General features: G+C 37.7%; 1 protein-coding gene across 1 annotated transcript; it reads left to right on the top strand.

Annotated features, from left to right (window-relative positions):
* Window positions 1-98: 98 nt before the first annotated feature.
* Window positions 99-19,826, top strand: FGB (fibrinogen beta chain). Its single transcript, XM_049905709.1, has 9 exons — window positions 99-634; window positions 12,008-12,028; window positions 14,141-14,332; window positions 15,032-15,215; window positions 16,692-16,919; window positions 17,650-17,763; window positions 18,101-18,226; window positions 18,463-18,748; window positions 19,361-19,826. Exons 1-9 carry the CDS (start codon window positions 614-616, stop codon window positions 19,590-19,592), a joined length of 1,404 nt encoding a protein of 467 aa, XP_049761666.1. The 5' UTR covers window positions 99-613; the 3' UTR covers window positions 19,593-19,826.
* The last annotated feature ends 7,120 nt before the right edge of the window (window positions 19,827-26,946 follow it).

The following is a 26,946-nucleotide window of genomic DNA, read 5'->3' as shown; positions in this document are numbered from 1 at the left end:
GGGCACGAGGGGCGGGCCTTTCTCCTCGGGGCCGCCTCTGGGGGCGGAGTCTCGGGACAGAGCGCCAGAGGCTCCTCGAGGAGCGTGGCTGCGTTTGTCTTGTCTCTAGAACTGTTGAAATGAGCATGTTTTCTGTCTTATCCGCCGCTTTAAATGTTTTGCATTGGCGCCGTAGTTGTTTGCACTGTATTGCTCGGCAACTAAATGCTTTTTATTCAGAGAGCTTATGAAATCAGCTTTAGTGAGGGTCTGGAAAGCGAAGATTTCCCAGTCGGCGCTAAGACTCCTCTAAGGTCTCCCCTCTTTGGGGTTCGCCTCCGCGCTTTATGTCCCTAATCCCACTACCTTGCTGAAGCCTTTAGTCGCCGCCCACTACCTGGCTGGAAGAGTTTAGTCGCCGTTGTAGCCTGAAACAGTCCCGCTTACACCGTCCACTAAAACGGTTAATGAGTCGATGTCGCTGAGTAATTGTCTCCGTTTGAAAAATTTTGAGGGAAGTGATATGTGAAGGAATTTTGCGTTAGGAAGATCTGACAAAACCCCGAATTTATTTTCTGTTAGATAAATAGGTTTTTTAAAGAAGTCTCTCAAAACTGCGTAACTCCTGTTTCTGATGAATGTGACTTCAGCAAAGGTAGGTACAGCTTTTCAAAGCTGATGGAAGAAGATTGAAGACTTAAACCATTTTTATTTTTATAAACACATTGGTGCCAAAGTATTGATATTTTTGGCTTGCTTTTTACGCAGATAGAATCTGCAGTTATCAATCCTGTTCAATTATTTTCATATGTGAAAAGGAAAATCGATGGAGCTGGTTATTTGCAAACTTAACTCGACATTTGACTGGCTCTGTTTCTTAACCATAATGAGTTCCACTGATGGTGTCTACGGAGCATACTACATATTCTTTGAGAGGAAAAAAAAAAAACCCAAAATGGTACCAAAAGTATAGCAATTTTTAAATTTTATTTAAAAATGCTTTAATTTTTCATTCATTGAAACATCAAGGTCATGATTTTACTTGAAAAAACAATCATCTACAAATTTGAGTGTGAGTTTGGCCTAAGAACTAATTTTCTGTAAAAATAGTCACTGATGGTGGGCCTTCCAAGAACTGCCATAATTATAAATTATACTCTTTGGAAATTAAATCATACTGTAACTTACCCTGATGACCCAGTGGTTAAGCACTTGGCTGCTAAACAAAAGGTCGGTGGTTCAAATCCATCAGCCCCTCTTTCGGAGAAAGATGTGGTAGCCTCCTTCTGTAAAGATTCAAAACCAAAAACTAAACCCATTGTCATTGAGTTGACTGCAATGTATAGCAACCTATAGGACAGGGTAGAACTGCCCCCATAGGGTTTCCAAGGCTGTAAATTTTATGGAAGCAGACTGCCACATCTTTCTCCCTAGGAGCAGCTGGTAGGTTCAAACCACTGGCCTTTCAGTTAGCAGCTGAGCTCTAAACAACTACGCCACCAGGGCTTCTTCAGTAAAGTTTATCATTAGGTGCTGTCTAGTCAATTCTGACTCATAGCAACCCTCCATACAACAGAATGAAACACTGCCTGATCCTGTGCCTTCCTCGCAATCGTTATGCTTGAGCCCGTCGTTGCAGCCAGTGTGCCGATTCATCTTGTTGAGGGCCTTTCTCTTTTTCTCTGACCCTCTACTCTACCAAGCATGATGTCCTTCTCCAGGGACTGGTCCCTGCTGATAACATGTCCAAAGTATGTGAGACATAGTCCTGCCATTCTCTCTTCTAAGGAGCATTCTGGCTGTACTTCTTCCAAGATGGATTTGTTTGGTCACATGGCAGTCCATGGTATATTCAGTATTCTTCACCAACACCATAATTCAAAGGTGTCAGTTCTTCTTCAGTCTTCGTTATTCATTGTCCAGCTTTCACATGTATATGAGGTGATAGAAAACACCATGGCTTGGGTCAAGCGCACCTTAATCTTCATGGTGACATCTTTGCTTTTTAACACTTTAAAGAGGTCTTTTGCAGCAGATTTGCCCAACGCAATGTGTCATTTGATTTCTCAACTGGTACTTTCACGGGTGTTGATTGTAGATCAAGTAAAATGAAATCCTTGACAACTTCAGTCTTCTCTGTTTATCGTAATGTTGCTCGTTGGTCCAGTTGTGAGGGTTTTTATTTTCTCAATGTTGAGGTATAATCCATACTGAAGGCTGTGGTCTTTGATCTCCATTGGTAAGTGCTTCAAGTCCTCTTCACTTTCAGCAATCAAGGTTGTCTCATCTGCATAATGCAGGTTGTTAATGAGTCTTCCTCCAACCCTGATGCCTTGTTCTTATTCATATAGTACAGCTTGCAGATTATTTGTTCAGCATACACACTGAATAAGTATGATGAAAGGATACGACCCTAACACACACCTTTCCTGACTTTAAACCACAAAGTATATCCCCTTGTTCTCTTTGAATGACTGCCTCTTGATCTCTGTACAGTTTCCTCATGAGCACAATAAAGTGTTCTGGAGTTCCCATTCTTCAAAATGTTATCCATAATTTGTCATGATCCATACAGTTGAATGCCTTTGCACAGTCAATAAAACACAGGTAAACATCCTTCTGGTATTCTCTGCTTTCAGCCAGGATCCATCTGACATCAGCAATGATATCCCTGGTTCCACGTCCTCTTCTGAATCCAGCTTGAATTTCAGTACTGCTGCAGCCGCTTTTGAATGATCTTCAGCAAAAATTTACTTGTGTGTTTTATTAATGTTATTGTTTGATAATTTCCACATTTGGTTGGATCATCTTTCTTTCGAATAGGTGTAAATATAGATCTCTTCAGTCAGTTGGCCGGGTAGCTATCTCCCAAATTTCTTGGCATGAACAAGTGAATACTTCCAGTGCCGCATCCATTTGTTGAAACACCTCAATTGGTATTTCCTCATTCTTGAAGCCTTGTTTTTCACCAATGCCTTCAGTGCAGCTTGGATCTCTTCCTTCAGTACTATTGGTTCCTGATCATATGCTACCTCCTGAAATGGTTGAACGTTGACCAATTTTTTTTTTTTTTTTTTTTGGTACAATGACTCTGTGTCTTCCTTCCATCTTCTTGTGATGCTTCCTGAGTCATTTAATATTTTCCCTGTAGAATCCTTCAATATTGCAACTTGAGGCTTGAATTTTTTTTTCAGTTCTTTCAGCTGGAGAAATGCCAAGCATGTTCTTACCTTTGGTTTTCTAACTCCAAGTCTTTGCATCTGCCATTATAATATATTACTTTGTCTTCTTGAGCCTCTCTTTGAAATCTTCTGTTCAGCTCTTCTATTTCATTTCTTCCATTTACTTTAGCAAGAGCAAGTCTCAAAGTGTATTCTGACATCCATTTTGGTCTTTCCTTTTTGTCTTTTTTAATGATCTTTTGCTTTCTTCAAAAGAAGATTGGACATCAAGTCCGTGATGTCCAATCTGTGAAGTTTATAGCCTTGAAAATCCTATGGTACAGTTCTATTCTGTCCTATAGTAATCACTGTCAGTCGGAATCGACTTGATGGAAATTTTTTTTTCTTATAGATAGCAATAACTATACTAAAGAATGTGATTTTAAATGGCAATAAAGCCATAGAGATGAAAACAAGTTTCTAACATATGGCAACTATATAGTTGAGAGGCACCCTGGTGGAACAATGCTTAAGTGCTCAGCTGCTAACCGAAAGTTGGTGGTTGGAACCCACCTAGCTGCTTGGTAGCAGAAAGACCTGCTGATCTGCTCCTGTAAAGATTGCGACCTAGGAAACCCTATAGGGCAGTCCTGCTCTGTCATATGGGATCACTATGAGTTGAAAAAGGACTCAACAGCACCTAACAACAACATCCAGTTGAGCCTATTAACTTTTTAGGTCTTTAATCACCCTGGCAACATTTTATTTATAATCCCGGGCTCATAAACACACTGTAATGATAGAGGTAAATTGCATTATGTTCTAGTGAAAAGATTGGAAGTTCCAACCCATGTAGAGGCAGCTCAGAAGATAGCCCTAGCAGTCTGCTTCTGAAAAACCTATGGAGCTCAGTGCTACTCTGGGTTGGAACTGATTCAATGGCAAGTAACAACAACACTTTTTTTTTTTATGAGTGTAAGCTCTCTTAAGAACCCTGGTAGTGCAGTGGTTAAGTGCTCGGCTGCTAACCGAAAGGTCAGCAGTTGGAACCCGACTGCCGCTCTGTGGGAGAACGATGTGGCAGTCTGCTGCTGTAAAGATTATCATTTTAGAAGCCCTATAGAGCTCTGTCTTATAGGGTCGATATGAGACGCAGTCGACTCGAGGGCATTGGGTTTTGTTTGATTTTATAAGTTCTCTTTGAATCTACAAAATTATATCGGCCTCTTGAATATTTTAGATGAATAGATAGATTGAACTCAAAACCCAAACCCAAACCCATTGTTGTTGAGTTGATTCTGACGCATAGCGACCCTGTAGGACAGAGTAGAACTGCCCCATGAGGTTTCCAGGAAGCAGCTGGTGGATTCAAACTGTTGACCTTGTGTTTCGCAGCCGAGCTCCTAGTTCAGGAATCCTTGAATCACCTGCAACTGTATGCAAATTTTGCATTTATATAAGAATGTAATTTTTTTCTCCCACAGGGAAGGGATCTGTAGGTTTCATTGGATTTGTAGAGGGGTCCGGAAAAGCTTAAGACTCCTGGCCCTAACATCCAGAGCTGCTTTATTGGAGCAGTAGGTGTCACTCCTGCTCTTCATAAGGGCTGAGAGGATTTTCCTTGAGGAAATTAGTATTTAATTAGCACAGAAAAGATGACTAGTTTATTAGTGTAAATATTAAGTCCATTTGTGTGAAATTGATACTACAAATTTTAACGAATGACTCGTTTTATGAGGTAAGCTTTTTTTTTTTCTTAATTCACGAATACAGATCTCTGCTTTCCTCATTACAGGACGCATAAGTGTATTTGGTTGTTATTTTCATCAGCATTTATCAGATGCTTTTATAGGAAATCAGTATAAGATTTCTGATTCTTATACTCATAAAAAAGGATGAATATTTCTATTTCTTCTTTCTGTTTCCCTCAGCTAGAAGTTAAAAAACTGTCTTTAGACACTACTCTATTAATGCCCAGTATTCTTTGCCTTTGTGTGGTGCAGTATATCCTTCTTCCTCTGGGTTTCAGTTGTGAAATATAATGGGCATTCCTTCCAGGAGTTTGGTCTTTAATCATTTGTTACGATGTTAAGAATTGGCCCGAATACTAGTGTTAGCTCACAGTACTTCACACTTAACCCTTACAGCCCCGTTGGGAAGAAAGCTTCTGGAACTCTCTGGGACACTGAGGGAGATTCTCTTGCAGTGAGTGCCTGGGAGGGTCTAGAAAATAATTAGTTTTCACTGTCAGTTATAAACATCTTTGCACGATGTGAGAGCATTAGAAACTATTCCAGAGAAAAAGATTCTATTTATAATAGCAATAAATGAAAAATGTATAACACCTAGATGAAAAAATGTAAGGGAAATTAAGAAGACTAGAGTCAATGAATATGCTTGCCTTGTTCTTTGACAGGAAGACTGACCGCCAAAAAGTGTGTGTGTGTTTACATATGTATTTTTATCCGTGAATATGTATATATGTGTACTGTGTATATACTCATAGAAGTATACAAAGGTATACATACACAGGTGTTTAATTTGCTGGGGTAGGAATAGCACATCAAGAGAACAGCTTTGTTTATGACAGTAGGAAACCCTCCCTCGTACCGAGTAGGGGCGTAGACTCTGTGGCCAGACGGGCATGACTTAACTCCTTCTCTGCAACTTGCCATCAGTGTCACTTTGGGAAACTTACAGATGTTCGAACCTTAAACCCCCTTTTATAAAATGGGAATAATAGCACTACTCTACCTCACAGGACTGAGTATTTTAAGTGTAAAGTACTAGGAGCAGTGACTGGCACAGAATTAATTGCTCCATATGTGTTAGATGTGTTACAATTCCATCTGTTATAAAAAGGGGAAAAGCTGCATAAACATAACCTAGAAGTCAAAGGTCAGCTCTCCCACACAGGCAGCTCCCATTCTCATCCTGATCTAAACTTAAAGCGTCTCAGCATTTCCCCAGAAGTAAACTGAGTCCAGAAAATACTAATTAGCAGGAAACTCACAGGGGGCTGTAGAGGGATTCTAAGCCCTGTCCCCTAGAGCATATTGTCTGCGCGCATTCAGCCTGGCTGCTTCTTCCCCAGCCTGTCCTCAACCATTTACAATGTGGAGAGAGCGGAGATTCTTTTTCCCTCTTGGCCTCTTCACTAACAAAGTATTCGTCTTCCTACAAACCAACCTTTCTGGCTTTCTTTGATGAATATCTAAGTTCAATATATTTCCAAATACATATTTGTGGGGTTTTTTTGCCCATTTTTATCTACATGAATCATAATCCTTTCTAGTCAAGTTGTAACTGTTACTAAAAAAATTAAGCCTTTGATTGATCCTTAGTATATTTTACAAGATTGTTATTTATTTAACTCAAGAGATAGTTATTAAATGGTGAGTTTTTTTTTTTTATGTGAATGTTACTAAAAATGCTTCAAAATAAAATAAAATTTCCATTTTTCCCGGAGTTTTATGCTGGCACCATATTCTTAATATGCAAAAATCTTTAGTGATCTGTTGTATTATTTAAAACTATAGCTTCTCTCAATTTATGCTTAAAGATAAAAGGTACCCATTATGATTCCTGAAAATTTGACCTTAATTTTTCCTTTTGATTAATTCAGCAAAACCCCAGAAACCATGTTAGCCTAGCTTAACAAAAGAAAAAGGGGGTGGGTACTATTAGAAGGACTTCAAAAGTCTCACAGATTCTGCGGAAGAATTAAATGTTCAAATTAAAAAGTTTTGGTGGTGTATGCTATTGAAGTTGGTAGACTTTCTCTCTAGAATGCTGCCATCAATATGACACCAGGCCAACTGACCTGATTCTCTGCTTCTTTCCTTTGGAAATATCAAATTGGGAGCGAGAATTTGATAGGTTCGCTTGGGTCAAGGGCCTACCAGGTAGTATGCTAGGGGCTGGGAATACGTTGGTGAACCAGATGGGCATAGTAGGCACTGAATAAATATTTGTAGAATGAATGCATAAACTAGCCTTCATTGGCACTAGCCTCAGATGACAAGTTCTGATAATCATTTATCTAATTTAATTCTTGAAACCACTGAGTTCTATACATGATGAAACTGAGGCTCAGAGAGGTTAAGTAAACTACCCAGGGGCAGGCAGGTAGTAAGCATCAGTACTAGAACTTGCACCCAAGTCTGTCTGATCCTACAGTCCTTGGTCTTTCCATCCCATCATATTGCCCCAAAAAACAAACAGGAATTAATCTGTACCTTCCTGTTTGCTTGTTTGTTGTTTTGGGTTATTTTTGGCAGGCCCATCATCTTGGGACTGTAGTGTCCCAGACTGACATGTTATTCTCAGCCCTAACTTTCATTTACATTGTCACTCTCACGCACAGGTGTAAGTGTGGATATTCATGTCTAAGTGAGGAGCATGGCCAGTGCAGTGATATTAGCTATGAGCTTCTTTAATTCTAGTTCTTACTAGATACTTTTTTTCCTTATAGAGGTGATTTTCCCCAAACTGGAGTACAATTACAGTAACGTTCTAAAGTGCCTAATATTGCAAAGTACACTATTGTGTCTTCAAAGGGAAGAAATATATTTGCAGAAATTTCGCTTACTAAAATACTTCAATTTTTTAAAATGTTGATGCCATTGGTGGAGAGGAAGGGAGTACTATTTGTTCAGTTATGTTTTTGGGTCAATAGTGCAGTGCTCTGTGTATTAGCTGATACAGAAGTCAAGGGCAGTAAACCAGTGACAGGAAAAGCAGAGATAATCTGTCCTGCCAAGTAGTCCCCTGTTGAGAAGGGCAAAGGCTTATGGGCACCAATTGTCAATGTACTTGTTGTTGCTACTTTTACAATTTATGTCAGGTGCAGTATATACAGAAAAAAGCAGCACGTGTTCATCAAATATTAACAGAGCACCCATTACATGGCAGGTAGTCTGCTAAGGTTCAGGGATACTTTGGTGAACAAGATAGCCAAGGGCCCTGAACTTGTGGAGCTTTATGTAGACAGTAAAGGTTATTGTTACTTACAATAACATGTGATGAGCCTAAGATAGGAGAAGATGGGAGATTTCAGAACAACAACCTAGGGACCTAACATTCCCCACGAGGGAAAGGGACATTCCCTTGAGAAAATTATCTTTAAGATTTATTTAGGTTTTCTAACTGGCTTTTATACTTGAATTTTATTCTTTGTATATGGTTTATATCATTCACCTGGCACATTAATCCAAAAATAAAACCGTTGCCATCGAACTGATCCTGACTCATGGATACCCCATGTGTTTCAGAGTAGACTATGTTTCATAGGGTTGTCAACGGTTATGATCTTTCAAAGGTAGGTCATCAGGTCTTTCTTCCATGGCACCTCTGCGTGTATTCGAACTGCCAGCCTTTTGGTGAGTAATTGAGTGCTTAACCATTTCCACTACCCAGGGACTCCATATTAAAAAAAAAAAAAAACCTAAACCCATTTCCGTCGAGTTGATTCCAACTCATAACAACTCTTTGGACAGAGTAGAACTGCCGCATAGGGCTTCCAAGGAGTGGCTCATGGATTCGAACTGCTGACCTTTTGGTTAGCAGTCGTAGCTCTTAACCTCTGCTTCTCCAGGGATCCAAATAGTATGTATTTAATAAATATCTGTTGAACAAGTGTATGAATGAGTGACTGAATGAATAAAATTTTGAACTCTCTTTGTCTGGATAGGTATAGCTTTTGAGATATTTTACTAAAACATTGTTAGTATCAGTGTGTATTTTCTTGTGTAATCCTGAACTACACTTTGAAAACCACTGTCCAGGGGAAATTTAATACTGAAGCGTTCTGAGGCCTATCTGAACCAGAGGTTTGATGGGCAGGACTGAGACCAGTGTGTGGTGGTGGCCACTGTAGTTGCTTAGCCATCCCAAATGGGCAAGTATGTTGCAGGGAGGAAGAGAAAGGGCTAGCTCTGTCTCTCATGGAAAGTTTTCCTTATAGACTTAGACAACATCACTTGGCTTTTATTGTGGGAGCTGACGGAGAGCATGGCAATAATTAACAAGTAGGACAGCTTCTTCTTCAACCAGAGGTAGATGCCATGAGCTAGGGAAAAGGCAGATGCTCTTCTGTTTCTGCCACACTGGCACTCAAAAACACAAAGGGTGTAATGAACACCTTTTAGAGTGCTGCCGCCTTCACCTGGGAAGACCCCTAAAACACAGGAGTAGGGGTCTAGTGATCCTGTTGGTATCGTGCACCCTGACCCTCTAGCCAAAGGTGACAGAGCTAGTCTATGCATTCATTCTGCAAATATTTGTGCCTGTCTTGTTCACCAATGCATCCCAGCCCCTAGCATACTATCTGCTCTGCAGGAGGCTCTCAAGAATTATTTGTAGAAGGAATGCTAAGTCTCTGCCCTTGTGGACATGCATTCTGGTTTCCTTCCACCTTCCTCCTGACAATGGCAAGAACACCTGTCAGAGAAGAACAAAGTGGGAATGTAGTGGAACTTCCATTTTAATATCGGAGCAAGATTCTATTATATGCTAGAAGAAACTAAAATAATAAACTGCTGAAAATTAAGTGATGGTTCTGTTGTAACTGATGAAATGTCGATGCTTGAAAATGAGGATAATAAGAGAACGTTATCTCAAAAGTAAAAGATCTTGGTTTGGTCTTCTTAACAGATAGTCATTTCTCTAAATCAGCAAGAATTTGTGCACCATTAAAATAAAACCCTGTCCAGATTATTAAAGGAAACTTTTTCTCAGCTGTTTATATTTTGAAAGGGAAATATTCTTACATATATTAATTAATACACACACATATATTTGCTTTTTCAGTCTGATTGTATATTCTTCCAAGAAAAATTAAAACTAAAGTATCTTAAAGCACAGTATTTACTCAGTTGCTGTGAGTCAGAATCAACAGCAGGGGGTTTGGTTTTTAATAAATAAGACACAATTTTGGAAAAATTCGATCAACTTTTTCTTAATTTAAACTTGATACTTTGTTTCCTTAAATCTGAGTTAAATTTTTTTTTGATAACGTGAACTATGCTACCAAAAGAAGAAAGAAATTTAGTTGACCTCATGCCATTATCAAAATTCTGCTTCAAAGCATTGTTTAATAAATACTCTCTTGATCCAAATCTGGATAACCTGCTATCTTTCTAATGAAACTTTTAAAAAATTTAATGAAAATGCGTCACTTTCCATACAAAAAACAAAATGCTATAAAGCAACAAACTTACTGGGATTTGGGTTGTTGACTTTGGTTTTCCTGTTGAGTCTTGCAGGAGTTGTTAATTCTGATTGCAACAGGCAAAAAGATGAGAGAAACGTATTGATGCTTTACGGGAAATGATGAAGGGAAATGGCCACAGTTGGTGTATGATCATACTAATTAAAATAGATGTATGAAGACTTCACTGATGTTAACTTAAAATAAAGTTTATAAAAACGTGGAGCAACAACAATAAAGCTCCTATGGAGATATATCACTCAACTTTATGTATCCAGTCACAGTAATAATAATCTTGATTTAGAGATCCGTGATCTACTAACTTCCTTGGTGGAGCAGTTTGTACTCACCTACTAACCTACAGGGTGGTAGTTTGAACCCACCAGCAGCTCCTGGAAGAAAGGCTTGGTGATCTGATTCTGTAAAGATTACAGCCAAGAACACTCTGTGGAGCTGTTCTACTCTTTAATACCTGGGGTTGCTGTAAGTCAGAATTGACTTGATGGCAACAGTTTGGTTTTGGCTAATCTACTAATTATTTTTCTAACATTTAGAACTTACTGAACATTTTAACTTAATAAAAGGACAACATATGAAAGTTGTTACGTGCTGTTGAGTTGGTTCCGACTCATAGAGACACTATGTACAACAGAATGAAGCACTACCTGGGCCTGCGCCATCCTTGCAAAAGTTGGTCAGAGCAAAAAGGAAATCTGGACATTTTCCTTCTGATGTTAGTCTATCATGGCATAAAGCATACTTTTTTTTTTTTTTGATTAGTTTTTAAAATAGAGGGTAAACACATAGTGATGTAACATTACTCTTGATTTTAATGGCCCTTTATAAAACTGAATTACATGTAGCTTTTTTCTGGGCTATAACATACACATTTATGGTACATCTTTAGTGAGTTCATAATTTTTATGGATACACTAATGGGAGCAACTTTTGTGCTTGGGTTAAAAAAATTTTTTTCTCACACATTTTTGAGAGCCTCTGAAGCATCCACGTTAATTTACAAGAAATGTGATACACCTGTCTATGAGCAATGTCCTAATTTCCCATCATTTTGCCCAATTAAATGAATTGAGGAACTTTAGAGTTTCTAAATCCTTCCAGCAGAGAGGAATAGTCATACGACAAGTAAATAAAACTTGCTGGGAAGATGTTGCTTAAGGGATAAAATGGTTCATCCAACAAGTGAACCAAAAGTTAAATATTAACTAAGGGAAGGTAAGCATTTCTAGTCACATCTAGCAGAGAACTCAGGTATATAAAGACTGAAGACCTCTGAGTTAAGTCTGATAGCAAAGGCTGGCTTCTTGGAACTTCCAGAAATTGAAAACCATGAAACTTCTATCACTGCTACTATTGTGTGTTTTTATAGCTAAGTCCCACACTGCCACAGACTACGAAGATGAGGTGATTGTTTTAAATTATTTATTTAATATTATTACTAGTAGTATTAATATAAAATAGAATAAGAGTCGTAATTATATGTGAATGTTTATTTTAATGCAATTAATGTTGATTTTCATTACGAAATTGCATTGTTAATTCAGGGACCCATTTTATTTAAAGCATGTTTTATAGTATTTCTTACATAAAAACAAAATAATAACTTCTTGCTTTCTGGTTTATCTCCTTTATTTTCCAGGAGTTCCCTGGCGCAGTTCCGGTAAGATGTGCTTTTCCCATTTGTTATTGTCCTGAGTACCATGATTCTCATTTAGTTCTACCAATGCATCATTACAAAAGCCTGAAAATTTGTCAGACTATAAAATGATTAAAATTATATTAAAAGAAAAAAGCTGGAGTAAGTTGCTCTTGGGTGAAGGAGGGTAATGAATAGCTCTTGAAGTTGCTGGCTGTTTACAAATGAGAATTGTGACCTAAGTTTAAAAGCAGAATAAAGTGTAGTGGCAGAAAATGAACTATTGTTTTTCTCAGATGAGAAAATTTATATCAGTGCTAATGTTTATTGTTATTATTAACAGTTGTGAAACACATTGTTCAATCTAATTTTATTCATTTGAAAAACAGTTTTTTCTCAAGTACTATCTTAACAGGCTTATTGCTAGTGGCTTGAAATTATAAAAACTACAGAAATTCATATGGGAAAATGAATATTGGAGAAATTTAAAAATTTTATTATTAGATAAATCCTGGTCAAATTTCTTGTATATAACATATAGTATCATCATAGTAGATGTGAGAGTACATAATAATATTGAAATACACTGATTCGTTTTTGGATCATTTGCTGAATTTGAAGGGAACCAAAGTGTTCTAATTATCAGATGGTCCATATAAAAAGGTAATTACCTGGTTAATTGCAGTGGATAAGAAAAATGCAGAGAATGTATAAGGGTAAGCTTTTGTAAAGAACTTCGCTAAGCACCTTCACATGCTTGCTCACCAGCTAGTCCTTACAGAGGCAGTTTAAAAGTTTAGGCACAAAATGGGTTTTCTAGTTTCTGTTATTTCAGTAAGTGGTCTTCATGGACCTAAATGCCCACGTAGTTGCTTTCTTTCTTCTTCTTTTTACCTCTTTTCCTTTTTCCTTGTAAAGCCAGACCATCAGTACTACCATTCTAGCAGTGCTCTAAAATGAAAGGAGAATATTGTTCTTCTGTTGTAATTTGATTTTTAATAAACAGGTGAATCATATCTCATACAGTTCCTGTTAGATCGGATGAGCTCTGGCTGGGACCCTGTCTTAGAATATGTGACATATGTATATTTACCCCAAATCTTCACACATTAAGAGTGCATAGTTCACTAGTTAGGTGGGGCTTAAACAACTGCCTGGGTTTAAATCCTAACATCCCCATGAAATGTTAAATACTGTTATAACTTAATGAACAAATGATAATAAAGTTGCAAATAGTCATCCGATGACTTCTAGGGTCACAAAACAGCAAGAGAGCCCAGGTGCTGCTTCAAATCTGGGCATTCGTTCCTCTGTCAAAGGGCATAACTACTGACAAAGAACATACGATAATATAAGTACTTCGAGTCAAAATTTTTAGATTGTATTGTGTATTTTCCACTTCACTAGCTTTTAATGTAGTATTTTTTAAGTTAGCAAACAATTTTAATGGCTTTGCTTATACCCTGTGAACTATTTTACACACAGGAAAATCATGGTGTTGATAAAGACATTATGTCAGAAAGTTCATGAGAATAATCTATCAAATAATTTCATTGATAGAAGATAATAATCAAATTGTAAATAACAGTGAAGAAGCCATTTAAATTATAGTATCTGTTATGTGTGATTTCAATAATAACAGTAATGAGCACTTGCTATGTGCCAGGTACTGTTCTGAGTGAATCTGAAGCAGTAAGCCATTTAATCCTTACAATAATCTTACAAGGCAGATACTACCCAGCCACCAGGGTTAGGCAGATACTAGCTATTATTATCCCTGTTTTACAGTTGAGAAAACTAGGGCACAGACAAAGTGTGCCCAATTATAGGTTACTATTTTGTATGTTCCAACTTACAGGTTTCAGAAATCTAACGTCAATAGTATTCACAGACTGATACGGCTCAGTTTTGTCCTAGGGCTTCCTTTAAAAACTACTGCAGGTGCAATAGCTTTTCATACAGTTGGTCTTTCTACCATTACTGAATCTACCGATTTAGCATACAAACTAGCCAGTTGATGCTGAAGCAAATCATCAGGCTTGCGATATCCTTATTTATACAATGAAGGTGTTGGTATAGTTATGTCTCAAATGTTCTCTAACACCCTACATTTTATTTCTGCCTGGTTCCCTGAAGCCTTCAGTGGGTGCCCGCGGTCATCGACCCCTTGACAAGAACAGGGAAACGGCTCCCAGCCTGAGGCCTGCCCCACCTCCCATTAGTGGAGGTGGCTATCGGGCCCGTCCAGCCAAAGTAGCTGCCGGCCAAAAGAAAGTGGAAAGGAAAGCCCCCGATGCAGGGGGCTGCCTTCATGCCGATCCAGATCTGGTGGGTATACTGATGCTTCTTGAGTAGCGAGGCCCCCACTCAGAGAAAGCCTATATCCATCATGGCTTCCTACTGCTACATTGGCCCATGTTGCAATCACTGCTATTTTGTCTGTTTATTTTGGCAGTAGAATACAAAGCATAAACTTATTGTGCCTTTGATGTAGGTTTCTTTTCTAGTGTTCTTTTTTCTGGGCCCAAGGTTACAAATTCGGTGGTGAGGGCGCTGTCTTTACCTTTGTGTTTTGCCCACTTCCTTTGTGGGAGTGATAAAATATTTGTAGCCTAATAACATTTCTTCTGTGGTAAGGAATATTTTTAATCTCCATAAAATATGATGATAACTAAAATTTCTGCTCTCATATAAAAGAAAATCAGATTACAACTTTTTGTATTGATTAATGATATGATTGAATTTTTACCAAGGCTTCATATTGGGTCCTTTCAGTTTGACCCCTTGCTGAGATTTACATTTGTATACATAGGTTTGTATACATAAGAATCACCTGGGGATCTTGTTAAAATGTAGGTTCTGATTCAGTATATCTGGGGTGGAAATTAAAATTCTCAGCAGGGGGTTGAATCAAAATGAACTGGTTTGAAACTAGAAAAAGCCCTGATTTTTACTTTGTGCTATTTTAACAAAGATCCATCCATAGCCCAAATCCTTCATCTCATGCCTGGTATTTTCTTCGTTTAGGGAGTACTGTGTCCTACTGGATGTCAGTTACAAGATACTTTGGTAAAACAGGAAAGACCAGTTAGAAACAGTGTTAATGAGCTACATAACGATGTGGAGTCTGTCTCCCAGACCACTTCTTCCACCTACCGGTACGTTACTCTGCTAAAAGACATGTGGAGAAACAGGCAGAAGCAAGGAAAAGGTAAATATCCTTGTGTTTTCCATTTGGTTCTCGGTAATAAAATTGGAACTGTTAGACTGCCATGGGAATCGTGATTATGAGAAGATTCACATTTCTAAATAACAGTCATACTACTCTCAGTGTGAGCCTGATTACCTCAAGGTCCTTAGCTAGGTGCTTTCTCATGAAACTTGTTCACTGTGGCTATTTAACTCTCAGTCCCAGTTTGCCATCAGCGAGGAAGATTTTCTATGAAAAATTTCACTGTGATTTCTTCTTCATTTCTAGCCTTCAAGGAGCTTTGTCTTGTGACTCAGAAGGCAATATTCACGGGATAACACTTAAGCATGTATAGATTTAACATTCAATGTTTTGACTATGAGAGAGTAATCCGTGATACATTCAGTTGTATTGGAGATGATGATACCACACCTTAGAATCTTGAGATCTGAATGTTGAGTGCTATTGGTTTAGTGGTTAGGAATCACCTAGTGAGTGAGCATAGTACAGGCCTCTCAGTTAGTAGCTTAGTTATCTAGTGCTGCAATGAAACAAATACCACAAGTGGATGGCTTTAACAAAGAAAGTTTATTTTTTCATAGTATAGCAGGCTAAAAGTCCAAATTCAGGGTGTCAGCTCCAGGGGAAGGTTTTCTCTCTCTCTGTTGGCTCTGGAGGAAGGGCCTTGTCCTCAATCTTCACATGGTTGAGAAGCTTCTCAGGTGCAGAGACCCCAGGTCCAAAGGCCATGCTTTGCTCCTGGTGCTGCTTTCTTGGTGGTATGAGGTCCCCAACTCTCTGCTTGCTTCCCTTTCCTTTTATCTCTTGAGAGATAAAAGGTGGTGCAGGCCACATCCCAGGGAAACTCCCTTTACCTTGCATCAGGGAGGTGACCTGAGTAAGGGTGGTGTTACAATTCCACCCTAATCTTCTTAACATAAAATTACAATCACAAAATGGAGGACAACCACACAATACTGGGAATCATGGCCTAACCAAGTCAATGCACACATTTTTGGGGGGATATAATTTAATCCATGACAGTAGCATACCCACATTTGGAGATTTTTTTCAGAGGAATTGTGACATCTGTCTTTTAAATGTCAGTGTTCTGCTCTACTTATGCAGGATGTGTAAGATCAAATGCATTCACATCATAAGAAGTTGAATTGTGAGGTGGAAGGCCCAAATACTGCTTTCTCTTGTTTCATCACTAAAGAAATAAGCAACCTATTGTATTTATTATTGAGCATACTTTTTGGCTTATACTTAAGGTAAATTATAAGTACAGTAGATAGACTACATGCTAGTTTGTATATGCTATGGACCAAACAATTTCCGTCAGGTACAACTGCAATAAGATGATAGCCTGAAGGTAGCTTATATGCCTGTTAGTTTATTCTCAGAAAATCAAAATCATAGTTGAGTAGGTGAACATACTTAGCTTTTTATGAGATGAAAATACTAACCATTGCTAATATCATTTCATTTTTCCAGATAATGAAAATGTAGTTAATGAATACACCTTAGAGTTAGAAAAGCACCAATTGTATATAGACGAGACTGTGAATAGTAATGTTCCAACTAACCTCCGTGTGCTCCGTTCAATCCTGGAAAACCTGAGAAGCAAAATACAAAAGTTGGAATCGGATGTCTCAGCTCAGATGGAATACTGTCGCACACCGTGCACTGTCAGCTGCAACATTCCCGTGGTGTCTGGCAAAGGTAACTAGTTAATAAACATATCTCTATAGGGTTCTAGGAGGACCCACACCTTTTGAAAATAAGAAAGTAAAATAAATAAATATCCAGGGGATTTTCCCAACAGTTCATACTAACATTATAACCTATTGCCATTAAATTGATTTCGACTCATAGTGACCGTGTAGGACAGAGCAGAACCGCCCCATAGGGTTTCCAGGGAGTGGCTGGTGGATTTGAATGCCAACCTTCTGGTTAGCAGCCAAGATCTTCTTATCCACTGTGCTTTTAGGGCTCAGATGACGTTATAACAGATGTGACTGTCATAAAGATATCCTTGACATGTTGTGTTCTGACTTGACTCTACCCTTGTGTCAGTTTTTGATGAGCAGGATGGTGTATAATGATGGTGGGGGGCCCAGAGGTGGCGGATATGTATATGTACCTGCTTGCTTGAACAGATGGCAGGACCATAGACACATGTAGAAGTGTTTCCATGCCCTAGAAGTTCATGGATATCCCACAGCTCCAAAGAAGAAGAGCTTTTTTCATCCTCTTGGCAGAAAGAACTCTTCAAAAAAAACCTGATTTTCAGTAATAGGAAGATCCAGTTTCTATAGTATTGTTTTTAAATGTCTAAAAAATGTTCCTCAGTAACCTATATAGTCAGTTATTGTGTTACAGAATTGGTGACTAAAGACCACCTAATGTTGTTGTAGGTCCTTGAATATAACATATTATCTTCTGGTTGCAGAATGTGAGGAAATTATCAGGAAAGGAGGTGAAACGTCTGAAATGTATCTCATTCAGCCTGACAGTTCTATCAAACCATATAGAGTATACTGTGATATGAACACAGAAAATGGAGGTAAGTTTTCATAGTTGTTGATTTCTTAATCTTTGATATTATGATGCCATAAAGGGCCAAGAAGTAAAAGCTAACTGTAATGTAGCTCACAATAAGATGTTATATTTGGAACTCATTCTGATATTTTTGAAAGTTGTAAAATATCTCTATTATTCACAATGTAGGATGATTTTGAGAGTTTTTCTCTCGTATTTATTTCCTTACTGTATCTATTTTGGAGTACCAACTATAGGTGGGCATAAAATAAATCAAAAGGACAAGGGACTCAGACGTTGCCCTCAAAGTGATATTATTGGTTATTGGTTAATACATGCTGTTTTGTTTACTTCAAACAAAGGATGGACAGTAATTCAAAACCGTGAAGACGGTAGTGTCGACTTTGGCAGGAAATGGGATTCATATAAACAAGGATTTGGAAATATTGCAGCCAAGGCAGATGGCAAAAATTTCTGTGGCCTACCAGGTAAAACTGGAAGTAAAACACAAAATCATGGTATTTAATTTGTGGGGTTTTTTTTTCCCATTTAAAGAGCATAAAGTGTTAGAGGTCCATTTTCAGGAGTTTGGGGAGGTTAAAAGAAGTTTAGTTACAAAAGAGTGTGAACGCTAAAGATAAGTAAAGAAAGGTAGTTTTTGTTTCTGTTTTTAGTTTCCAAGAGTTTTATTATTGATGAGGTCTTATTTTATTTTTACCTTTAGGTGAGTATTGGCTTGGAAATGATAAAATTAGCCAGCTTACCAAAATGGGACCCACAGAACTTTTGATTGAAATGGAAGACTGGAAAGGAGATAAGGTGAAGGCCCTCTATGGAGGATTCACTGTGCAGAATGAGGCCAACAAATACCAACTCTCAGTGAGTAAGTATAAAGGAACAGCTGGCAATGCCCTCATGGATGGAGCTTCTCAGCTAGTGGGAGAGAACAGAACCATGACCATTCACAACGGCATGTACTTCAGCACGTATGACAGAGACAATGATGGCTGGTATGTATTGCTTTCTTTACTCCTGTTTTCAAAGACGCTGCTAATATTATTACTACAAATCATCTCTAATGGATACAGTCATTAATAACCAGCATTTCTTAGGCACTTGGGCACTGTACTAAGCTCTTGATATGTCATACCAGGCATTTCAGCTATAAAGTAGGCATTATTATTATTATTTTACAGATGAAGTTTAGAGAGATTAAGTTATTTACCCAAAGTAATACAACTACTGAGAGAGAGAACTTGAATTAAATCAGTTACTTTCTGAATAACGAGTGTTTAGAAAATTATCTCTCTCTTCATATTCTAGCGTGTATATTACATTTTCATTTTGTTTTCCAGGGATCTGAAAGCTATCATTATAGTATGAAGTAACAAATGTAATCCCAAGGTGAATTTGCCACACAGGCCTAGTTCTTTGTCTTCCATGGTATAGGGCAGAAAGTGTGACTTTATTTTTGGATATTAGTGTGACTTTATTTATAGAAGCCAAGGGAAAGAATATGCACGTTTGACTGAGTGTAGCAGTCTTCTGTGGGTAAGCTGCACAGAACTGAATTTCAGCATTGCAGTTCTATTCCTGATAACCCCCAACACATTTCCTTTCAGGATAACTACAGATCCAAACAAACGGTGTGCTAGAGAAGATGGTGGTGGATGGTGGTATAATAGATGTCATGCAGCCAATCCAAATGGCAGATACTACTGGGGTGGAACTTACAGCTGGGACATGGCAAAACACGGCACAGATGATGGAGTAGTTTGGATGAACTGGAAGGGCTCATGGTATTCAATGAAGAAGTTGTCTATGAAGATCAGACCCTTCTTCCCACAGCAATAGTCCCCAAAACATAGATTTGTATTCTATATGTGACAACAGTTTTGTACATTATTTTGTACATTATGTTATTGGAGTTTTCTTTCATGCATTACATCCCACAAAAACTGTCAAAAGATTGTGAGTGTGACTTTTTGGAAAAGGTATTTAGGAAAAATGGTATTAAAAATAGTACAGAACTTTCTTTTGTAGTCTTCATTTTCATTGCTCAGCAGGAAGAAACTAAAACTAAAAGGGTAAGTGTGGACAGGGTCGGTATTCAGAATTTCAGTTCCAACTGATCATGAAAAGTTTCAAATTAGGAACGCAATTTTCTATCCTTATAGAAAAACTGTGAAGCCAACAAAAATCTTAATTTTAAAAAGCCCACTTTAAAAACTCTATGTAAGATCTGTTGCAGAAAACTTTCAAAAAGATGTGTTAATTAAACCAGTCTCTGTTGAAATGAACCAATATTTTCTTATTTTGTAATGTATACAGCCAATGAGTTAGGCATTAAACTTGTAAGGAAAGGGATGCATTCCCAGTCTCAAATGTCTGCTAAACTGGCATTAAACATTCGAACATTCAAAATCTTACTCTTCACCCAGGAAAAGCCACTACTCTGCCACTTAACCACCCACCAGGGTCGGAGATTCCAAGAGGACAATCAGGATGGCTCTGCACCATCTGTTTTGTTTGTTAGTGAAATAAGCGTGTAGAAAGCAGCAGGTACCTATTGCCCTTGGGAATTAGGCCTATTGGCCTCAACTGGGTTTTTGTTTTTGCTTTTCACACAGTTACAGCACAACTAGTAGAAGTGGGTTTTTTGTTTTTCCTACCTCTTCCCACAAAATGAGCAAGCCATCTCTCAGCATTTCTTTGCCTTGGATTCTCCCACCACTTCTCTTCAACTGCCCTAAGCAACCCTGTGACCCTGGGTCTTCCTTCCCTAATGCAGCGTACACAGCTCATTATTGCTGGTTTTTATTTTATTTTTTCCATGCAGGATGGGATTTAATGCAGAGAATTAAATGTTTTTAAACATTGTGAAGTTCTGGGAAAGTGAAGGTCAGGGAAGGTCATTAATGCTGTCTAGGTGCATTGTAAGCTCCCAAAGAATCAAAGGGTCACAGACCCAGGAAACAGAAGCCAATAATCACAGTTTCCTTCAACACTTAAGAAAGTGATTTTTAAGAGAATGCTTGGAGGCCACCAGAAAACATAACTTTAGCCATTGGCCCACGTGTTTGCCTGCCATGATGAAAAAACTTTCACGTGGCTCCTCCTCTCTTCTCCATTCCGAGCCCTTCACAAGTGCATATTTTGGCTGATTTTTGTGGAGACTTATGGTTCTGAACTTAATCTGTCTAAACTTCTCTTATCTTTTGCATTTAAGCAGTCCCTAATTCTTTTCTTCTCTATCTTGGAAATGCTGCTGCTCTCTTAATCCCTCCTCACATCCAACTTCAACTTTTACATGGTTCCCCTGTCCCACTCCTGGGTAATGTGTAACATGGGAAGTCTATCTCCCCCACTTCACTCCTACTCCATCTACCATTCTGTCATCACATCTATTGTCCTCAAAAAAGAGAACTCTGACTATGTCACCTCCCTACTTAGTGTTCCATTAACTTCTTGTTACCTGTATGTTAAGAATGCAGAATCCTTAGTTGGGCCTGAGAATGGTTTACTACTTAGTCCCATTGCTGTCTCCCACCCCCATCACTACACACCTACATTCTTATCACAGTAAATGTTCTACCATTCCAGGACAGATCAGGCCCTTTGGGGACTCGGCCTTGGCATCTGAAGCTTCTGTTGCCAACAACGCCTTTCCCCAATATCCTCTGACCAATTGATACTCATTTTCAAGGCCCACTTTAACTGTCAACACCCAGTGAAGCCTGTCTGAGTGCCTTGGGCAGTGTTAGTCCCCTTTCAAAAATTAACATTTATAACTTATCTGTTTACTTGCCCTTCTCCCTCACTAATCTGTGAGCTGTAGAGTAAGGCCAGTCCTTATTCATCCTTATTCATCATTAATATCAAAATTAGCCTGTCAGAAAAGTGGATTTTCAATAAATACAAAATGACTAAACCCATTATCAAAACCTTTCCATTGCTGTCTCATAGTGACCCTGTGAGTAGAACTCATCCAAGGCTGTTACCTACATTGAAGCAGACTGCCTCATCTTTCTCCCACTGAGTGTCCGGTGGGTTCCAACTGCCGACCTTTCCGTTAACAGCTGAACACTTAACCACTGCGCCATCAGCGCTCCTTATGAAAATTTTGGATATCCCTATTTTAAACACATAGAATGCATTTTTCAATAAAGGTGCACACAGGAAGTTAATATACAAACTGCATGAAAGTAGAACTTTTGAGGCGAGGCTGAGAGTATCAAAAACCCATTGAGTCAAGGCTGGGTGGAGGGTGGCAGGATTTACAACATGTGGGATAATCACATCAGATCACAAAATGGTGGACAACCACACAATACTGCGAGTCATGGCCTAGCCAAGTTGACACACATTTTGGGGGGACACGATTCAATCCATAACATATCATGAAAATGTTTCTATGTTATTTACTATAATGTGATTCTTGATAGCCATATTAGATTATATCGTATGAATGTACTCTAATATATCTAAGCAAGTCACTGTCATTTCACATTTAGATTTTTCCAATTTAAGTGAAGAAAATACCAAAAGCATCCTTCTACATAAACCTTTTTGCATGTATCTTATTATTTCTTTCTAGAACAAATTCCTAGAAGCAAAATTTCTGGAAGAAATAAAGGGTTTTTGACATCCAGATAGATAGATTGATGATAGATAGAGATATAGAGATAGAGAGATAGAGATAGAGATGATATAGATAAACAAACCACACCCATTGCCATCTAGTTGATTCCGACTCATAGCTACCCTAAAGGACAGAGTAAAACTGCCCCATAACATTTTCAAGGAGCACCTGGGAGATTCAAACTGCCAACCTTTTGGTTAGCAGCTGTAGCTCTTAACCACTACACACCCAGGGTTTACATATGTATAGATATATATTCCTCCAAAAAGATTGTATCAATTTGTCATTGACACACAGAATTACAAGAGTTTTTATTTTTCTTTGCCCTCACTAACACTGAACATTTTAATTAAAATTTTAGCAATAACTTTAATGTTTATATCTTTAATTACTAGTACAAGTAAAAAAAAAAAATGTCTAAAGGCCATTATTTTTTGCATGAATTAATAGGCAATCTTTACACATGCAGGATAGCAATCAGGAACATGGTATCACCCTCTATTCAAATCTTTCATTCTGTAGCTGATGATACTGGGAGAGTCATATACTTTAGCAAATAATCTTAACTGGTACCAATATCAACCACTATACCTTTTTTTCTCCTTTTCCCAAGCAAGATGAGGTCAAAAGGCAGAAAGCTATCATTTATTTTTTGACTGAATTATATTTATTTCTCCCCCAACTTTTTGTTTTCAAAAGTTCCAGACCTACAGAGAAGTTGCAATGATTGTTCAATGACTACCTCTATGCCCTTCACCTAGATTCATCAATTGTTTACTGCATTTGCTTTATCTCTGAAAAGCAGATATTTTTAATGCTGTTTTGCAATAGCTTATGTAGGCATGCAACCTTGAGGTCATGGACCCATGGAGGATGGAGTCCAAGGTGGGCTTAGCAAATATTTTCCAGAGTGTTCTGTTGCAATCAACAAGTGCCTGCTCTGAGCAAAGAGCTGATGAATAGGCAGGTGGCAGTTCAACAGCTGAGCATTTCCCAGCTCACACCTGGAAGGTTCTTTTAATTGAGGACTAACAGGCAAGGTGATAAATATGTTATCTTGCCTCTGTGGTTTCAAAGTGTTGCTCTTTTACTCCGTGGAAATGGAAGAGCCGGGGGACAACTCTTGTTTAAGAATTAATTTGAATTTCCTCTTCATGTGCAAATTCCTGAAGACATTAATTGCTTCTATGATGTTTGAGCCCCTTTCCCTTACCAGACTAATTTAGGACTTTTCCCCTTAGATGAGATTCATTAAAAAATGAATTTTTTTTAAGTACTTGAAATTTAAAGGAAAGAATAAATAAATTAATAAATACACAAATAAATGAATAAAATATACACCCTTTCAAGATACCTCTTAAATGGCTTCTGTTCAGATTGTACTAGCTTCACACAATTTGTTACTTTCATGACTACCAAGCCCTAAATGTGTTGCTACTTCTCAAACGGTTTCAGCGAATAACAGTAACTGTCGTGTTACTTTGTTCAGGTACAAAAAATATTTTATTAATGATTTTTTTGCACCCTGAATGTACTGATGTTTATATGGTGCCATTCCCTTCTAGACTTTTAGGCATGATTTGAGACGAGAGAATTCGAACGAAGAGTCTGTCATCAGCCGCACTGCTAGCATCAGCTAACTAGCTTTCAAATATATTTTGTTGGTCATAAGAAGAACCTGTATAATTAAATCACCTAAAATCTACCCACACACTTGATAAAATAATTAAAAACAAATGCTATATCCAGAAGTCTCCTTTTTATATGTGAACTACAGTAACATTACCCCAGGAGCCATGAGCCATAATAAAGAGTGTATAGGGTCGCTATGAGTGGGACGCAACTCAAAGACAATGGGTGTGGTTTATTTTTTTTTTTTGGAGGGTAAGTGGTTTAGAGCCTTAAGAACTAGGTTGTGAGTTTCATCCTGATGTGTGTTCCTTATTATCAAATCACTTAGCTTCCGTAAGCTATTTTCTTATGTGAAAAAAATCGATTTATAGTGAAACTTGTGAAAGCCAGAACTGCCTTGTTTTTCTGGGTCTTGCAAGTTTTCTGCCTTTGATGGGGGGGAGTCTTACCACTTCTCTATCACTCATCTTAGTGGAAAATATTTGAGCGTTCCTTCTCTGACAGGTTTCCACCTTACACAGTTTCCAGCTTTAGTAGGTTTTACTGTATAAAAATGTCTCACCTGTATTAAAATAACTCTAGTCATTACAGATTAAATGAGTCTGTATGATAATTTTGGGGAAATTGCAATACTTTATTTCAAAGGATTTTCAGAAACAGTGAGCATGTTAAACAGAATAAATGAATCAAAATTTAAATAATTTATTTTAATAAAATCAAAAATAACATTTTAACACCAACAGCTGTAGAAGAGATTTATGCATTCAGAAGAAGTTCAAAAAACTATCTTTAATGTTCCTCTGAACACTGAGATTCCTTAATTTGCAAAAATTTATTGGGTCATAACTGTGTCCCAGGTCTTATATTAAGTACTGGGTATAAAATCCTATGCCTGCACTTAAGAAAAGAGGCATAAATTAAAAGGTTTCCCTCCTGTACGATGGTGTATCAAAGGAGAACATCAAAGAGAGCTCCAGGCTAAAAGGTGAAGACGATTTACCTAGAGGTAAAATTAAAATATAGCTGGATATTTTTACATTTCTGACTCAAGATCAAAACTCTTAATTCAGCATTTTTTCTCCAGCAGCAATATTTAACTACCATGAAATTTCCTGGCAATGCTTTCATGTTCATAACTATTTTATTCATGTATTCATTCATTCAACTAGGGGTTATTTCAAAATGGAATAACTAAGAAGAACTTTCAGATTAAAGGAGGCAGAGAAGGAACATGAGAAAGAGCAGAAGTTAAGGAAATGGAAAACAACAACAAATTTAAAAAGTAAATATAAAATACAATTGAATTTTTAAAAATCCACCTTTTAATTATAACAAAATCTTCTAAATAATGTGATACAGTTTGAAAACAAGGAGGCATGCAAAGAGTTAAGAGAAGGGGGGAAAAGTAAAAGAAAAAAGTAAATGTAAAATAAAATTGACTTAAAAATTATTTATTATATCTAGAAAAGTCTTCCAAATAAAATGATACAGAAATGTTGAAGATAAAGGGTCATGCACAGATACCTAGGCAAATGTAAAGAAATTGGATATGATGACAATATTAATATTAGACAAGTTGGATTCATCTCCAAAAGTATGAAACAGAAAAAAAAAAAGCATTATGTGATGATAAAAAATACAATACATGGAAAAGACATAATGGTCATAAATTTTCATGCAGCAGAAAATACTATAGTCAACCACACAAAGCAAAATTTCTAGACTACAAAGAGACCACACACATATGTAAAACCGCAGAGCAAGATCTAAATATACACATACAGCCACACACACAAATATGGCTCTGTGTGTGAATACATACATGTATATATTTTTTTCAGAATGATATGTTAATCATATAAAATAAGAAAAGATAGAGAATATTTAAATAATCCTATCCACAATTTCATAGAAGCCCTGGTGGCTCAGTGGTTAAAGCATTCTGCCTCTAACCAAAAGACAGTTCTGCTAACCAAAAGGTCAGTGGTTCGAACCCACCAGCCGCTCTGAAGGTGAAAAATGTGGCAGTCTGCTTCCATAAATATTTACAGCTTTGGAAACCCTCTGGGGTAGTTCTCTATGTCCGATAGGGTCACTATGAGTTGGAATCAACTTGAGGGTGGTGGGTTTGGTTTGGTTTTAGGTAGCTACAATTTCATACCTTGAGATTTTTGAGTATAGCTTTTGGATGAAGCTATATTCTCTTCCCTTCCTCAACTTTTTTTTTTTTTTTTTAGTCTAGAAAAATTGTACTTTAAATTTTCACTTCTTCCCCCCTCTCCCCAGGGGCTACTTAGAAAAGCCTTTCTTAATTTCTAATTAGTCACATTTTGGGGGGGGGGGTAAGAGTGAGTCGTTTTTTGACTATTAATTTCTTTTAATTATTAATTTTAAATATATCTGTATATTTTAAAACATGTAATTTATAAATGTGCAATTTTAAAGATGAGTAAGGAAATATAAGCACAGAAGTTAGAGTCAATATATAGATCAAGGGAGTTGCTAGACAACAAACTTGGCATTCAATTCGGTGGGCAAAGAGTGCTTTCTTCAGCAAGTGATCCTGGCTATCCATCTATAAGGAAACAAGATTATATTTCACCTTCATAACATATTAAAGGTCCCTGGGTGGGGCAAAATGTTTGTGCTTGACTACTAAACTAATGGCTGAGGGTTCGAACCCACCCAGTGGTGCTACATAAGAAAGACCTTGACTTTAAACATTACAGCCAAGAAAACTCTGTGGAGAAGTTCTACTTTGTAGCATGTGGGGTTGCAGTGAGTCCTAATCAACTCGAAGGCAATGGATTTTCTTTTGTGTCATAGTTGTTGTTCATAACATATTAAAATAACTTTGTGGAGCATGAACCAGCAGAAGACGGGTAGCAACATGACAAGAGTCCCTTAAAAAGCCCAAGCTTTTAAGGGACTCTT

The sequence above is a fragment of the Elephas maximus genome, chromosome 13 (genome assembly GCF_024166365.1).
Source record: "Elephas maximus indicus isolate mEleMax1 chromosome 13, mEleMax1 primary haplotype, whole genome shotgun sequence".
Classification (NCBI taxonomy): domain Eukaryota; kingdom Metazoa; phylum Chordata; class Mammalia; order Proboscidea; family Elephantidae; genus Elephas; species Elephas maximus.
This window is presented reverse-complemented; position numbering and strand designations above follow the sequence as displayed.